The sequence below is a fragment of the Canis lupus genome, chromosome 16 (genome assembly GCF_048164855.1).
Source record: "Canis lupus baileyi chromosome 16, mCanLup2.hap1, whole genome shotgun sequence".
Classification (NCBI taxonomy): Eukaryota; Metazoa; Chordata; class Mammalia; order Carnivora; family Canidae; genus Canis; species Canis lupus.
Window position 1 is genome coordinate 40,481,383 of NC_132853.1, and position 17,539 is coordinate 40,498,921.

The following is a 17,539-nucleotide window of genomic DNA, read 5'->3' on the forward strand; positions in this document are numbered from 1 at the left end:
TCATTAAAGCAATGTTGTACGATTATATTTACAGACCTGCTAACTCTGCCTATGGTATATTTTTAAGTGGGAGAAAAAAAATCAGATCACAAAAGATGATATATGGTGTGACCCAAAACATTTACTGGACTCCAAGCCTGACACAGTCTGGCCCCTCTATTGCTCTGGCCTCACCTCCTACACTCTTCTTTCTGGCTCATTAGCTCTATCTCCTGGGTCCTCATGGAGTTTTTCAAACACACCAACCTCACTCCCACATCAGGGTTTTTGCACTTCTTTCAACTGAGAAGTTTTTTTGTCAAGATCTTTGTGTGGCTAGCTTCCTCACTTCATTCAGCTCTGTGCTGACAGCACCTCCTCGGGGAGACCTTGCCTGACCACCACTTGTCTAGTGAAATGTCACCCCCCATCCTTCTCCCTGTCCCACATCTAACCCTTTACCAAGCTTTCTTGTCTTCATAGCATCCATCACTAAATAAATGTATTTGTTTGTTGCCCTCCTTCCTCTACTAGATTGTCATCTCTACACAGGAAGTACCTAACAGGCATCTGGTGACTGATGTAATGCAGAATACACGTCTACATTGATGGGAACAATATTCACTGAATTTTTTACAGTGGTTAATCTCTAGGTGAGAGATGTTATGTGGTATCTGTTTTCTTTGCCATACTTTTCTGGAAATTTTACAATTAACACAGAATACCTTTATGCTTAGAAAACAATGAAACCATCTCTGTTTTGAAAAACAATTTTTATCTTTCTAATTTTGTTTGATTTAAGCTTAGCAACAGGGCAGCCCAGGTGGCTTAGCAGTTTGGCGCCGCCTTCAGCCCAGGGCATGATCCTGGAGACCTGGGATCGAGTCCCGCGTCGGGCTCCCTGCATGGAGCCTGCTTCTCCCTCTGCCTGTGTCTCTGCCTCTCTCTCTCTCTCTCTCCTCTCTGTGTATTTTCATGAATAAATAAATAAATAAAATCGTTAAAAAAATAAGCTTAGCAACAAATATTACCTATATGACTGAAAAATATAGTCCAGGATTTACGATTGCCCTGAATAATGCTTGAATACCAATAACTAAATACTTATTATGTAGGTTTTCATGCAAGACAGGCAGACACACACACACACACACACACACACACACACACACGCAAAAAAAAAAAAACTAAAAGAAAACTAAAATCACAACAAAATCAAATCAGAATGCGAACATTGTTACCAGTGGCAGGCTCGCATGGGACTGGTGTGTAATATTTGGAGTACACTTCGTCTTTTGGCCGATCAGGAAACACATAGATAAGATAATTCAGGTCTCCCAAGCGGTCAGCTAGGGACCGGATGGAGAAGTCTCTGGTGGTAAAAGGCATCAGGTTCCAAAACATTCTTTCCTCTAGAACAATAAACAGAATAATCATATTCTAAGCATGATTTCTGAACAGGAAATCTTAAAACCCAAATATGCTACAAACCAAAGCTCTGTGTTATGAGTTATTACTGTCCCCATAAAGAGCTCCATTTAAAAATAACCACAAGTGGTAGGGTACCTGGGTGGCTCAGTCAATTTTCTGACTCTTGATTTCAGCTCTGGTTATAAGCTCAGGGTTGTGGTAGTGAGCCTCAGTGATGGGCTCCAAGGTCAGTGGGGAGTCTTCTTGGGGTTCTCTCTCCCTCTCCCCCTCCTATTTTTTTTTCTCTCTCTAATGTAAGTGAATAAATCTTAAAACAAAAATAAAACCAATAACCACAGGTTGTAGGTCAAGTGATTTATAAAAGCCATGGGGAGATAAGCAGGTAATGCATACAGCACTTCCTTAGAGATCCAATGATATCAGGTAGCTTCAAGTTCAAATGGCTTTTAGTTCCTCTGTAGAAGAAATAGTTCTGATTGACCCCAATCCTTGATCTCTGTACAGAAGTATATGAGAGAGACAGAAAGCATGTCCATAGCCAGATAATGCATGAAGCTGTGAAAAACTTAATATTTTTAAGCTGCAAAAAAACTAATGAGCTACTGTTATCTTATTGTGAGGATCAGAGGAAAGAACTGTTCTTGGGTGGAAATAATCACCCATAAAGGCCATGCCTTTATGTTGATTAGAATAAAGGAATAATTAAAATAGCCTATTACTTCCACTCTAAGGACTCTAACTTATCCAAGTAATTTACTGAAATAAGCTCACAATCCAGCTGCCTCATTCATGGTGATCCATTTGTGTGCCCTTCATCAGAACTGACCCCATAATTAGTGCTCAATAAGTCATTTGTTGAAGTAATTTCACAAAAAAAGCAGCTAACTAGAGCCATGGTAGGTTTAAAAAGGGAACAACTCACGAGAATCAAACTTCCAAGCAATGGTGATGCCGCCAATTTCAGAGTCGCTGAATCTCAGCAGGAAAGTCCCATCAGGCTTGTTAATGAGTAGGTCATGGGCCTGTTGCTTGTTCACGAAACCCAAAATAGCCCTAGATCACAAAGGCCAAAGGAGGAGAAGCAGATGTGATGTTTTAGCAGCAGAAAGAAGAGCTTCATACTCTATTGTTGACTTAGGAAATGCCGATTCTCACCCATCATTCCAATGAGGCTTGAGATGCTTTTTTAACACTTCCATCACACCATCGAACCACTGCCAGAACGTGTAATTTCGTCCTGGTAAATTCTCCTGATTGGAGATACGACAGTGAACACAAGAAGGCCAAGTAACACCTTGAATATTGCCTGCATGTACTTAAATTGAAAAAAATTAAATGGAAAACAAACATCCACACTGTCAGAATCATACAATTATACGTGCCTGCCTGAATTTTACCAAATGGTCCTACAGTAAAACAAAAACAAACCACCACGAATACAGAGGAAAAGAAAAGAGGGAGAAAATACAGCAAAGCGATTACCAACACCCAGTGGCCCTCTGCTACAAACACTTTCACTCAGATCTGCGCTCTTTCTTTGCTGTTTTTTTTTTTTTTTTAAGATTTTATTTATTTATTCACAAGAGACACAGAGAGAAAGGCAGAGACGTAGGAAGAGGGAGGAAAAGCAGACTCCATGTAGGGAACCCAATGTGGGACTCAATCCTAGGACTCTGGGATCAGGCCCTGAGCTGAAGGCAGATGCTCAACCACTGAGCCACCCAGGAATCCCCTCTTTGCTGTTTTTGAATGAGGGCTTTTAAAACACCTGGGGATAAAAAAAAAAAAAAAAAAAAAAAAAAAAAAACACCTGGGGATGGGGTTGTAAGCAAAGAAACAAAAGTTGGCTTTGAAGTCAAAGATGTGACAGGTCACATCTCAATTACTCAATGCCAGAGGAGAAGTTTCCACCATCAGTATTTCCTTTTGTGGGCTGAGGGTCCCATGGTTAACCTGGCTTTACAGGATTACACAGCAGGGAGCATCAGAGAGTCAATGGGAAAGAACTATATATAGACTTCGGATCACAAAAGCTTTACTTCTTGTGAGATATGTCATTTGCTTTGCTCTGTTTCCTTTATAAAGGAAAAAAAAAAAAAGCACTAACCTCACATACAACCCAGCTTACTTATTCAAAGATCTAATTTTCTACATAAAAAAAAGTATGTGCTTATCCATGTATTCAGGAACTTTCTATTGCTTTGGGCACATTTCATTAGAGTCATGAAGAACAAGTGGCCAGGGCAGGAAGACTCCAGAAGGCATCTAGTTTGGAGGGACTGATCTAATGGCAGCTGGCGGTGGGTCCCTCACCCTGTTGAACTGGGACCAGGACACCGACATGCTGTTATAGTCTTCAAGGTGGCTGCTGCTGCTGTTGAACAGTTTCTGTGCCAGGAACACGAGGTTCTCCTTGGTCAGGCCCCGGTTACTCTGCACTTCGGCCTTGAATTTCATGTTGAGCGCCTCACACAGCTGTGGCCACAGCACTTTGTCAGGCACGGCGAATGGCACCCTGCCCTGAGAGGGAGAGAGGCCAGAATCTTATGAGAAAACAGTGTGTGATTTATTCACTCAACCCACAAAACAAAAACATTGATGGCTCAATGCAGTTACAAACATTTGTCTTGCTAAAGCCTGAGGATAAGTTCTAGCTTTTTTTTTTTGACATATGTGGTTCTGTGAAATTCAGAAGTTTCCATTTTCCCTTCCTCACATATAGTTTAAAAGGTACCCTCAAGCTATCTATGGTGTTCTGTAAAAGAGCTGCTGAATGCACAGTCTCATCCTAATTCTAAGAGCCACAAAAACAAAATGTGACCAAGGTCTGCCTCTTACACTGTAAGCTCAGGAGAGCAGAAATCTGAAAGACTAAGTTTTCTAGGTGCAGGCAGAGAGAACTGTGTGTGCACTCATGCATGTGTGTGCACAAGTGTGATCCTTGAATTCCAGCTCAACATGAAAAAATTTCATGTGGAAGAATGGAAACTATGGACCACTTGTTATCGAGAAACAGGTTACAATTTGAATTTTTAATAAACTGCTTTTCGTTCCATTCAGTCACAATACTTCATTTTTTCATTATTATAATTTTTTTTGGACAAGGCAATTGCTTCACATGATATAAAATTTATTATTTTAAAAACTTTTATTTAAATTCAATTAACATAATGTATTACAGGTTTCAGAGGTAGAGGTCAATGACTCATCAGTCTTATGTAATACCCAGTGCTCATTACATCATGTGCCCTCCTTAATGTCCAACACCCAGTTACTATGTCCCCCTCCCCACCTCCCCTCCAGCGACTCTCAGTTTATTTCCTATGATTAAGAGTCTCTTATGGTTTGTCTCCCTCTCTGATTTCATCTTGTTTTACCTTTTCCTCTCTTCCCCTATGATCTCCATTTTGTTTTTCTTTTTAAAGATCTTATTAATTTATTCATGAGAGACAGAGAGACACAGAGAGAGAGAGAGAGATAGAGAGAGAGACAAAGACAGAGGGAGAAGCAGGGTCCATGAGGGAGCCTGACATGGGATTCGATCCCAGGTCTCCAGGATCACGCCCCGGGCTGAAGGCGGTGCTAAACCGCTAAGCCACTGGGGCTGCCCAGGCCTCCATTTTGTTTCTTAAATTCCACATATGAGTGAGAGCATATAATAATTGTCTTTCTGGTTGACCTATTTCACTTTGCATAATACCCTCTAGTTCCATCCACGTTGTTATAAATGGCAAGATTTCTCTTTCTTTTTGATGGCTGAGTAGTAGTCCATTATATATATACTACATCTTTTTTATCCATTCATCTGTTAATGGACATCTCAGCTCTTTCCCTAGTTTGGTTATTGTGGACATTGCTGCTATAAATGCTGGGGTGCAGAGGTCCCTTTGGATCACTACATTTGTATCTTTTGAGTAAATACCCAGTAATGCAATATATGTGATATAAAATGTAAAAGGCTTGGAAGGGTGTACGGTGAAGTCTTTTTCTTTTTCTTTTTCTCTTTCTTTTCTTTTTTTTTTTCTTTTCTTTTCCTTCCTTCCTTCCTTCCCTTCCCTTCCTTCCTTTTTCTTTTTCTTTTTCTTTTTCTTTTTCTTTCTTTCTTTCTTCTTTCTTTTTCTTTCTTTCTCTTTCTTTCTTTCTTTCTTTCTTTCTTTCTTTCTTCTTTCTTCTTTCTTTTCTATTTTATTTATTCATGAGAGACTGAGACACACAGAGAGAGAAAGGCAGAGACATAGGCAAAGGGAGAAGCAGGTTCCCTGTGGGGAGCCGGATGTGGGACTTGATCCCAGGACCCCAGGATCACAACATGAATGAAAGGCAGACACTCAACCACTGAGCCACCCAGGCATCCTGGTGAAGTCACTTTCTTAACCTTGTGTCCCAGCAGCCCCATATGTCCCAACAGTATGTAATCTGGTTTAGTGTGTATGCCTCTAAAGATATTCTATGCATGCCAGGAAATATGTGTAACTTTTCCTTTTTAAAAATATAAATGGGGGTGTGCCTGGGTGGCTCTCTTGGTTAGGTGCCCAACTCTTGATTTCAGCTTAAGTCATGATCTCAGAGTGGTGAGATCAAGCCCTGCATCAAACTCTATGCTCAGTGGAGAGTCTGCTTGAGAATCTCTCTTTTTTACTCCTTCTTCTGCCCCTACCCCTGCTCGCACAGCTCTCTCTAAATAAGTAAATACCAAAAAAAAAAAAAAAAAAAGTACACACACACACACATATATATAAACGGTAGCATAAAATCTACATGTTCTACATCTCCCTTTTTTCACTGAATACTATACCTACAAGACCTTATATCAGCACATAAACACATGTTCTTTTGTGGCTGCTAAATACGTCACAGAATGGAAGAACAGTACTATAGTTAGCCAGGCCCCCATAGATGGACATCTGTGTATCAGCCTAGTGACCTTTAGCTATTACAAAAAATTCTGCAATGCAGTTATACATTTGACACAGATGGAATATATCTGTAGAATATATTCCCATAAGCATGTATTTATTTTAAAAGAGCATAAAATGTACACTTGTCATTAACACAACTTAAAATGTTAAAAATGCTTATTTATTCAGGCATTGCCTAAATTTAGGCAATTTATTTAGCAAGACCATGTTGCAAGAGCTGCCAAAGTTACATGAGGAATGAGCTCAGTGGACAGACAGGGAAGGGAATGAGAGGAAAGGCAGCAATTCTATCCAGAAGGCTTATCAGGACATGCTGCAGGCAGATAGTTTTAAGAGAAGCCTCAAACTCGGGATCTATAGAGTGGCTATCGTAGAATTTCTGCTAAAAATCTCACCTTTGCAGCAAAAATATTGTTCTGTAAAGAGGACTGTTGAGAGAATTCAGTGAGACTCTTCACGTTAGAGTCATGTTAGAGAAGGACATACTTTTATATCCTGAATACCAATCGTAACCTTTTATCATGCTTTAATGGACTACTTGCTCCTGGAAATGTGTAACCCCTGAACTCTTCCATTTTTTTTTTTTAGAACTCTTCCTGAAAATGTTTTGAAAACGCTCAAGTGCATAATAGTGATATTCTGATAGTATTTGATGAATAAATCCACAAAATCATGTTTATTCCCTTAGACAGTATTTCATTCTTCATGAGAGACTTGGCATGAATCAAGAACCTAAGATTTGGAAAAGACATTAAATGGCACCCTCGTTTATTGTCCAGAAGATGTCAAGAAGTAACTGCTAAACTATAAGTAGCGTCCTGAGAGGTCTACCATCTAGAAGGAACTTGGGAGTCCCAAATTCCATTCATGGTCTCACACAAGGATTCAAAAGAACATTCACTAAATATTGACTATGTGACAAGCATTTCGGATTTTGTATGTTACCTAATTTCATTTATTATTTTTTTAAGTAAACTCTATGCCCAACATGGGACTTGAGCTTACGATGATGAGATCAAGACTTGCACGCTCTACTGAGTGAGCCAACCAGGTGCCCCTGCATGTTACTTAATTTCTTTTTCCTAACAGTGCTATGGAGCACTATTATCCCTGTGGTGCAGAAACTTAAGGGAAACTTTAGGCTCAAAGAGGGAAAGTGAATTCCCTGTGGTCACAATGTGAGCAAACGGTGGGTTGTGAGTTTAAGCCTTGGCATGACTCTAAGGCCACACTCTTTCCATTCTTCACATACTCTCCACTCTGTCTTCTACCACAGAAAACTGCACTTTTTTCTATGCTTTTCTGGGGGAGAACACACAAAAGAGATTAATGACACCAGCATCAAGATCTTGACACCCGCAGGCCCAGGGAATTCACTCACAGGCTCTGCAAAAGCATTGTCCCAGAGAACGGTGGCTGTTGCATTATTATCCTGGCTGCCATGGACGATCACCACAACCGGGAGGGACAGGGTCTAGAAAGACAAAACAGAAGGGCTGAGTGTCAAGAGCGACACTTTCCTCTCTTGCTCTTCTTTTCATCATGACACATTCATTCTCTCCTCAAGTTTCGGTAAATGTCACCCTTGAATACAGAAACTGAATAGCTCAAGGAATCACAGGCGAATTAGAAATTTTATTTTATTTTTTATTTTTTTAAGATTTTATTTATTTATTCATGACAGACAGAGAGAGAGAGAGGGGCAGAGACACAGGCAGAGGGAGAAGCAGGCTCCATGCAGGGAGTCCGATGCAGGACTCGATCCTGGGTCTCTAGGATCATGCCCTGGGCTAAGGTGGCACTAAACCGCTGAGCCACCAGGGCTGCCCAATTTTAGATCTTTAAAAGAGATGTTACTTAGATTTTTCTGAAGGGTGCAGGAAATTTCTCAAATGGAGAACAGGAGAAAAGAAAATGAGTATGTGAGACATTTTTAGGGAAAAAGAGCTAGTAACAAGTGTCTAAAACTTACTATAGGGGATCCCTGGGTGGCGCAGCGGTTTAGCGCCTGTCTTTGGCCCAGGGCGCGATCCTGGAGACCTGGGATCGAATCCCACATCGGGCTCCCGGTGCATGGAGCCTGCTCCTCCCTCTGCCTGTGTCTCTGCCTCTCTCTCTCTCTCTCTCTCTGTGTGACTATCATAAATAAATAAAAATTAAAAATAAACACTGTATTTAAAAAAAAATAAAAAAATAAAACTTACTATAACTGTTACTCAAATTCATCCAGAGTGATGTTTCTCTTGATTCATTCCTACCTGTATCTCCAGCTATTTCAATTTGCTATTGCTTGTTATTGTAGATCTTTTTTTTTTTTTTAAAGACTTTATTTATGTATTCTTGAGAGACACAGAAAGAGAGGCAGACACAGGCAGAGGGAGAAGCAGGCAGGGAGCCTGATGTGGGACTCGATTCCAGGACCCCAGGATCACAACCCAAGCTGAAGGCAGATGCTCAACCACTGAGCCACCTAGGCATCCCTATTATTATAGATCTCAAGGGAATCTAGGAGATGCAATTTCAAGGATGCGGATTTCCCACTTTCTGCTCACTGACAGTTAAGATGCTATGTGATCGAAAAAATTATTTTGTGATACAAAATACATACACACACATCAACTCACAGGAAGGAAGGCTTTAATTTACCTTGACTTGAAAAACCAGCTCATTTCCACCAACACTGAACTGTGATTCAAACAGGATTGTAAATTTTTCTTCTGTTACTGACTCTGCTCCACGACGATCAGACCTCTTAATTCGTTTCAGGGACTGCAAAGGAGACAAAAAGGTTAAAGCCCTCCAACCCCTAGGGAAAACTTGTTCTTTTTCTTATCCCATCCTCACCATGTTTCTGAAGTGCGCGCTCAGAGTGCCCGTGGCTTGATGATACTCCATCACACAGCAGTTGTTCAGGATCTCTCCACTGTAGTCACTGCAGAGAGAGACTCGACTCTAAACCCACACAGTGTCTCAGTAAATATAGGGTAGAAAATATTTGGGGGGGACCCAATAAAGAAAGTTGTAAAAATTGATGTCATTTAGAGGAAATGTTAGCAGCATAAAATACTAAGAAATAACATGTTAACATAAAATAAATTTTTCTTGGATGTATTCCTACTAAAGGAATGAAAATCATGTGTTTCTGCAACAGAAGAAAGGCCTTAAATTCTTTCTCTGAGAGCTAGAGGAGGCCAGAAGGGCTAATGGAGCTCGTACTATGAATGGCAGTATCCAGAGTTCTGGCCAGGAGGCGGGAGCACTTTGTTTCTGTTGTAAGGACTGGAGGAAAGAGGCAGACATGAGGGGAGGGTGCACATACTTGCGAGTGTTCTCGTTTTTGAGCAGCGACTTGGCCTGCTGCTCACTGATGATGGTGGCCTTCACCTGGGGGGGGTTCATGTGCACGTTCAGCTTCCCGCCCACCAGCAGGCGCACTGTCGCTGCAAACTTGGTCTGGGTCTTCAGGACCTGAGGGGGCTGCTTCTCAATAATGAATGTGCTGCAAGGACACAAGAGACCAGACCAGACATGATGCTGGCTCAGGAGATGGGGCCTGGTCCCCCTTGTGGGGAGGCTACTGGGGTTTAGCAGGTAAAGGAAGAGCATGTGGCATAGCTCCTGTTTCCAGAGAGGCCACTGAGAAGTCAGAGGAAATGGTGGGCCGGGGGGAAAGGGGGCAGCGAAATGACTCAGCAGCTGGCACAGGCTGGCGGGGGGTGGGGGGAGTCCACGTAGCGCCCACAACAGAAACCCAGCAAGGTCAACACCAAGCAGCCATTGTAACTGAGGACAGAGGGCTTTGGGACCCGGGCAAGAGACAAGGACTCAGACAGGAGCTGCCCCCCAACCCCAGGGGACAAAGCACCTGCCTCCCCCAAGGCAACCACCCGGGGCTGGGCGTGGCCAGAGGCAGCAATCACCTGGTCACCAGGGCTGAGATGATGTCTGTGATGGTGGCATTGACCTCGGCCAGCATCTCCTCCACTGGGCCGGGGATGGGCAGCTGCTGGCAGAGGTGCTCAGCTCTGCGGATCTGCTGCCGGTTCTGCCAGATGATCTCGGCCAACTTCTCACACCTGCACGGGGGCCCCAGGCCACCGGGAGGGCAATAGAGTCACCCCATCGCCCGGGCTCCAGGCCCCAAGTCCCAGCTCCAGCCTCACCAGGGAAGGCTCTGTACCTAAGCTCCCGCCCCTGTTCAAAGAGCAGAGCAGAGCAGAGCAGAGCAGAGTGCCCTGCCTCTCAGGAACACACAGAACCATCTGGGAGCAGCAACTCCAAACTGAGTCCACTCAGCCTGAGTGTTGCTCCGCACACCCAGCCCTGCCCTCCTGCCCCCTCCCTAGCACAGTGACTCCCTTCCTGGGCAGGTGGCACAAGATGGGGGCCCCAAAGTCGCTATCAGAAACCAGAACCCCTAGTGAACGAAGCCTTGCCACGGGGTGGAGCGAGCTGGCTGCTCAAGGAAACGCAGGAGGCAGAATGAGTAGTTGGTAGCACCATTCCTGCCCCGGGCCATCCCCCATTACCAGGACTGTAGCACGTCCAGGCTGCCCTCGGGGGGCCCTCCGTTCCCTGCCAGCTGCTGCCGCCGCTTCCACTGGATCAGTTCATCGTCCAGGATGATGGTCTGCTGCTTCCGCAGCAGCTGCAGGGTCTTCTGGTGCTTCTCGGCCAGCTCCTGAAGGGAGGTAGGGACAGCAGGCCCTCCTGGGCTCCCAGACAACAACCCTGCAGGCCTCACTCGGGAGGCACAGGCCTTCCCCTCTCCCAGACCTGCTCTGCCTCAAGTGCCCCCCACAGGAAAGAAGGATCTGGCCTCCAGCTCTCTCGGGTCCTGCTCTCTTCCTGGCCTTAGCCCTCCCTCGGGTTTCGCGGGTAGCTCAGGATGCGGACTGCAAAGCTTGGGAGGAGAGGAGAGAGGACGCAGATCCCACTTACCACGCGGTACTGCTGCAGCGTCTGGGCCTCACGCTGCAGCCAGGCCTCCAGGGACACTTGCTTCTGCTGGAGGGCCGTCTCCCGGCTCAGGCGCTCCTGGGGATTCAGCTGCGCCAGCTGGGAAAACTGAGCTACAGGAGGGGACAGGACACCCATCACCATCATCTCCCAGCTTCCTGTAGCAAGCCCCGTGCAACACACGCACCTGTTCTGGAGAAAACACCCTCGAGGGTCTTCCTGACATCTGACCAATGGAACCTGGGCTCCTAGCGGCCAGGGGGGCCAGACCTGAGCAGGCTCTGGTCCCTGGCCTCTCCACTCTGATCTCCCCTTTAGGGAGTGTGCAGCCAGAAGGAAGCCTGAGGGCACAGCGAGGAGGATCCCGCCTTGAGGCCTCCCCTCCCACCTCAGTCTACACAGCTGCCTGCCACACAGGGGTCCAGCATGGAGCCTCGCTGCCTGGTTCGCCCTGTGCCCTCACCATTTACTACTAACTGGGTGAACTGGGGCAAATCATTTCACTCTTCGGGGCCTCTGTCTGTCCATGTGCAAAATGGGAGAATCTCGGCCCCTGCCTCAGTGGGTCGCTGAGGATTACAGAAGTGATGATGCACAAAAGGCTCATATGCTCATATGCTCATATGCTGGGACCGCCCAGCATAACATGGATGATGTAGGTGAGTTAGTCCTGGCTGGTTATAGTGGCTTACAGAGCAGGTTTAAAGGGTGACAGAGCCCAGTGGCGGCTCGGTCCCACCCATGTCACAGGGCAGAGCCTCCTCAGGGAAGCCCCAGCCCTGCTGGCCTGGGTCCCACCCCTGGAGCACAGCAGCCTTTCCTAGGGAAGAGGTGTTTCTCTAGGGGCTGGGAGGGGCCTAACATGTTTGTTTGTTTGTCCAGGTTGGGTTAATGTGAACTCAGCTGAACAACCAGAAGGAGATGGAGGCACGGAGAGGGACAGAGAGGGACAGAGAGAAGGCGAGAGAGAATGTCCAGGGCCCACTGGCCACACAGAAGCAGCAAGATTCTCTCAGGAGAGGGAGGCAGCTTCTCTCCAAACTAGTGTTGGGACTCACCCATGGCAGCAGCAATAGGGAGTCAGGGAAGCCTCCTTACCCTTTTACCAAAAATCTATTACGAAATACTTAAGACCCAGGGAAGGAAGAAGGAATGATGCAAGGAATACCTGTGTATCAATAACCCAGCTTAAGAAACCATACATTTCCACGGTGAAATCACATCTACACATCCTTCCCTGCTTGCAAACCCATCCTTGCCTCTAAAGGTAACCCCTATCCTAAATGCTGGGATTATGATGCCCTGCTGATTCTCAGCTGGGCATGTTTGCAGGGAGAGGGAAATAAATTAAAGTCATCCTGTCAAATTCTTACAAGGTCAACAGGGGGCACTGGTGGGGCTCTACAACCTCGAGACTGAAGTTTTCAGTACCCAAGCACCTAAAGGATTTACACAGGACGGGGAGCTTTCTTTATAAGAGCTAAGAAAGGTGCATGTATTATGCACTGCGCCTGGACAGCCTTTTTGAATCACTGCACAAAACAGCACTGAATGTCATTACAAACACAGCTCTTAGCCCTTATACTTCCCTAATCAGAGAATTTAACATTTTAGTGAAGCAGCATTTATGAAACACCAATAATATACAAATGTTTTTTACTAGACTTGGAACTTCTTCCCATAGGAGGAAATGCTTTCTCCAGTAGATCAGGAGCTCCGAGTGTGACTGAGTGAGACCCACACTCCCCTAGGGCAAGCCTGTGTCCTCTCCCTTTCCTAAGCCTCCTCCCTGCTCCAACCTTAGTGCAAATGGTTCTGGCCACTCCAGAGAAAGGGAAGTGTCTCTGAATGGAAATCTGGTTCTCTTCCAACCTGACCTGAATTTCCTTCTAGCCCTCATGACACACACTGTCCAGGCTGCACGGGCCTCACCCTGGATCCTCAGGCTCTCCTGATACTGGATGATGAAGTACTCTTGAGTCTGCTGCAGCTTCTTCAGTTCATTCTCTGTGTCCTGTGTGACCAGTCTCAACTCCTCAAATGTCTGGTTGATCTGGAGGTGTTTCTGGGACATGGTATCAGCAAGACTTCCAACTGGAGAAGTGCCCTGGAGACAGATTGAGGGGAGTGCAGACCACAGTGAGCTGGGCAGTGAGGATAGAAGAAACCTCAGGTCTTAATCTAAAGGAAAAGCTGAGGCTAGCACCTATAATCTGGCTGAATCCCCAAAAGTGAAATTTTGAGTCAAAGGAACTGCACACATCATTTGTGAGAACTGCTGCTGAGGAAGGAAGAAAGGAGGGAAAACAGGTGACTTGGCCAATTGTGACAACTTCATAAACCATAGTGGAAATTTCTGTAGCTGTCCGGCCTCCACCAGAGTCACCCAAACCTATACCACCGAATTTGTTCCAGAGAGACTAGAACTCAACGCATCCAGGAGTTACCTGGGTTTTCCTACAAATGATGATGACCCCTCATTCCACATCCATTCACTGATCCAATGTCTTGGACTATGTGAGATGCTGGGGACCCAAGTGAAGAACAAGGTTGTGTGAACACACATCATCTGTGTCCCACTCAAGATCTTCTTGTAACTGAAGGAAGAAGCTGAACCTCTCATAGACAGCATCAGGGAGACCACAAAATGAAGTTACAGGGGAGGCATCAACAAGGCTTTTATGGATCTAGCCATTTAAGTGACCTGGTCTCAGCCATTCTCTCAACACTTAGCTGAGAGGGGGCTCAGCAGAAACCTTTCTTAAGTATGATTAAGAAATATGAGCATATGGGACACCTGGGTGGCTCAGTGGTTGAGCATCTGCCTTTGGCTCAGGGTGTGATCCTAGGATCTGGGATCGAGTCCCACATCAGGCTTCCTGCATGGAACCTGCTTCTCCCTCTGCCTATGTCTCTGCCTCTCTCTGTGTGTCTCTCATGAATAAATTAATAAATCTTAAAAAAAAAAAGAAATATGAACATGCCTTTACTCCAAAACCATTTGTTGGGGGTTAAATTATTTTACACTATTCATACTGTTTTGTGGTGATAATCTCATCAAGGTTATGGAACAATTAAGATCAGAGAGGGTGCCTACACAGCTTAGTTGGTTAAATGTCTGCCTTTGGCTCAAGCCATGATCCCAGGGTCCTGGGACTGAGCACTGCATTGGGCTCCTTGCTCTGTGGGGAGTCTGCTTTTCCCTCTCTTGCCTCTCTTCCTCCCTCTCTCTCTCTCAAATAAATAAAATCTTTAAGAAAAAAAAAAGATTAGAGACCAGTCCTCTATTTCTTTTGTGCCTCTTGGGACAGTACTCTGTTTATAGAGACATCAACAGATACACACTGGATTATCTTTAAAAATCTGGATCCATAGAGAGGTGGGCAAGGAAAGATTTCCCAGTTCCTGTCCCCACACCCATGGGACACTCACATTGTTGGCTTCTCGCACCAGCCTCTGTTCATTGTACAGAATATGTCGGATGCAGCGGACCAGCTCCATGGGGCAGCGGTCATATGTGTTCTGCAAGAATCCAATAGCAGACATCACTTTGGTCCATAACATGTAATGGGGCCTAAACCTACCTCAGAGCAGGGTTAAGATTTTATGATGGAGGAGACTTCTGGAAACATGTGGCATAATCATAAGCAATGCTGCTCCTCCAAAAAATGAGAGACAAGAAAAGTACATCATAGGAAACCCAATTACAATGAGAAAGTAAGATTATTTTATTTCTTGCCTCTTAATTTGCCTAAAGTACTAGGGCATCATTCTTGGAAAAAGTATACATAACTTAAAAAAAGACATCAGAGGAGAAAGTGGACACCATCTCGACTGAGTAATCAAAATTACTACCACTGATGCAGGAAACACGGATGGTGTATGTCTCCAGATGTGATATCCTGAGAAGGACACACATCTCTTACTCAGAATTTTGATCAGGAACGTGTAACCTGAATCTAATTAAGGTAGCAACATCACACAAACCTAAAAGGAGGTCCACTTTATCTTTAAAAATAGATGAGCTGAATTATTTTAAAATGTCAATGAAGGGGCGCCTGGCTGACTCAGTTGGTGGAGCTTGTAACTCTTGATGTCGGGGTTGTGAGTTCAAGCCCCACACTGGGTGTAGCGCTTACTTAAAAATAAAATCTTTTTTTTTTTTTTTTAAGTCAATGTAATGAAAGACAAAGGCTGAAACAGTTCCAGATTAAACAGACATGACAACCAGATGCAATATGTGGTCCTGAGCTGGAGGGAAAAAATGCCCTAAAGGGCAATTATTAAGTCAGTTGACAAAATGGAAATATAAGATCACCTAAGAATGTTTTATTAGTGTCACATGTACTTGAAGTTGGTAACTGTGCTATAACTAAGTATAGAAAATGCACATTGGGGGCACCTGGGTGGCTCAGTCAGTTAGACATTTATTTGCCTTGGGCTCAGGTCATGATCCCAGGATCCCGGGACTGAGCCCCACATCAGGCTCCCTGCTCATTGGGAAGCCTGCTTCTTTCTCTCCCTCTGTGTCTCCCCCTAGCTTATGTTCTCTCTCTTTCACTCACTCTCTCTCTTTCAAATAAATAAAATCTTAAAAAAAAGAAAAAGAAAAAGAAAATGCACATTGAAATACTTAGGGGCAAAGGGACATGATATACACAAGTTACTCTCAAGTGACAAAAAATGTTATGTGTGTAGAAACAGAATATGATACAGCAAATGTTAACAATGGGTAGATCTGGGCATAGGTAGGTGTTCTTTGTATCAATCCTACAACTTTCTATAAATTTGAAATAATTTTCAAATAAAAAGTTTAAAAATAGGGGTGCCTGAGTGGCTCAGTCAGTTAAGCATCTGCCTTCGGCTCAGGTCTTGATCCCAGAGTTCTGGGATGGAGACCCATGTCAGGCTCCCTGCTCAGCAGGGACCCTGCTTCTCCCTCTGCCTCTGTCTGCCCCTCCCCCTGCTTGTGCTCTGTCAAATAAATAAATAAAAATCTTTTTAAATTTTTAAAAAAGAAAAGGGTACAATGACAAAGTTATATAGTAAGAACTTTATACACCTAACATGTAAGTCAACACTGGTTGGAGAAAGAAAATCTCTATGGGAAGTACTAAATGAAGGAAGAGTCCCTCCTAGGGGAGAGAGTTAGTGTGACCAGTTTTAACACCCACCTGGAGCTGCGAGGCATAGTGCCCCAGCTTGATCTTCAATAAGAACCCATCTTCCCCGACTTGGTGCTCTGCCTTCTTCTGCAGCTCCTGCACCAGACCCTCTAGGAGCTGGGTGGCTTTAATGTTCTCCTGTGGATTATCAAGATCTATTGAGTCCCTAGGGGAAAAAAATTACATACATATGTATACATACATGCACACGAGCCTGTATAAATGCAGCCTCAATGCATCACACCTTTTCTTGAGCTGAAGTGATTTCTTCATAACACTCACTGCAAGTTTTAGGAAACGGTCCACTTCAAATCAACTAGATGCCTATGTTAATCTATCACTAATCCTCTAATTAGCTTAGCTGTATCTTTTCTTTCTCCCTTTTTTCTTTCTCTTTCTCTCTTTTTTTACAATGTACTACCCATTCTCCTTCCTCCTACTGACTTGCTCTGGTGCATATGCTATCTCTTCTAGAAATGAAGGGAAAAGGAAAGTGCTTCGTGTACTCTGAAGGAAATAAGGGCACTGATAACTTCCTATTTATAGTTACCCCTCAAGGGGGTAAAGAGGCACGAGGTCAAGAATGCTCTACATGCTTTTTCTAGCCTTGACTAATTCTCTGTGTTGCTAATTTCACAGAATATTTTTTTTAAAGATTTTATTTATTAATTCGTGAGAGACACAGAAGGAGAGAGAGGCAGAGACACAGGCAGAGGGAGAAGCAGGCTCCATGCAGGGAGCCTGACGTGGGACTTGATCCTGAATCTCCAGGATCACGGGCTGAAGGCGGCGCTAGACTGCTAAGCCACTGGGACTGCCCTCACAGAATATTTCTTAAAAACAGGTGGAACAACACTTACTGCTATTTCTAAGGAACCTGGAAATGAGATATTAAGACAGAAGGTGCCTAAAAGTATTTACACAAGTCAATGGTTGCAGATCTGGGACCTGTGGGCAATGCTAACTCTTCTAGTGACACAGAGAAACCACTCTATGGACTTTGTATTAATTCAGAGCCATTGAACTGGTCACAAAGATTGAATGGTTTCCCTCTCTCCTTCCCTTTCTTCTCTTCTTTATTCCTTC

The 17,539-nt window shown here is 44.4% G+C and overlaps 1 protein-coding gene across 7 annotated transcripts in view; it reads right to left on the minus strand.

The window, feature by feature from the left end:
* The window catches only part of STAT5B (signal transducer and activator of transcription 5B), a 69,614-nt gene that overhangs the window by 6,429 nt on the left and 45,646 nt on the right, over nt 1-17,539 (minus strand). For 4 of the 7 annotated variants that reach the window (XM_072780604.1, XM_072780601.1, XM_072780602.1 and 1 more), the window contains exons 3-16: nt 16,463-16,619; nt 14,721-14,810; nt 13,221-13,395; nt 11,271-11,401; nt 10,859-11,010; nt 10,250-10,405; nt 9,649-9,828; nt 9,174-9,261; nt 8,976-9,098; nt 7,711-7,803; nt 3,724-3,930; nt 2,566-2,660; nt 2,333-2,463; nt 1,221-1,391 (exon numbers count right to left, since the gene is read on the minus strand). In XM_072780604.1, coding sequence (XP_072636705.1) covers nt 1,221-1,391; nt 2,333-2,463; nt 2,566-2,660; nt 3,724-3,930; nt 7,711-7,803; nt 8,976-9,098; nt 9,174-9,261; nt 9,649-9,828; nt 10,250-10,405; nt 10,859-11,010; nt 11,271-11,401; nt 13,221-13,395; nt 14,721-14,810; nt 16,463-16,619 — 1,949 coding nt within the window. Of the gene's footprint in view, nt 1-1,212; nt 1,392-2,332; nt 2,464-2,565; nt 2,661-3,723; nt 3,931-7,710; nt 7,804-8,975; nt 9,099-9,173; nt 9,262-9,648; nt 9,829-10,249; nt 10,406-10,858; nt 11,011-11,270; nt 11,402-13,220; nt 13,396-14,720; nt 14,811-16,462; nt 16,620-16,697; nt 16,927-17,539 lie in introns of those variants that run through there. The other 3 variants (XM_072780607.1, XM_072780606.1, XM_072780605.1) reach the window with 3 other exon arrangements.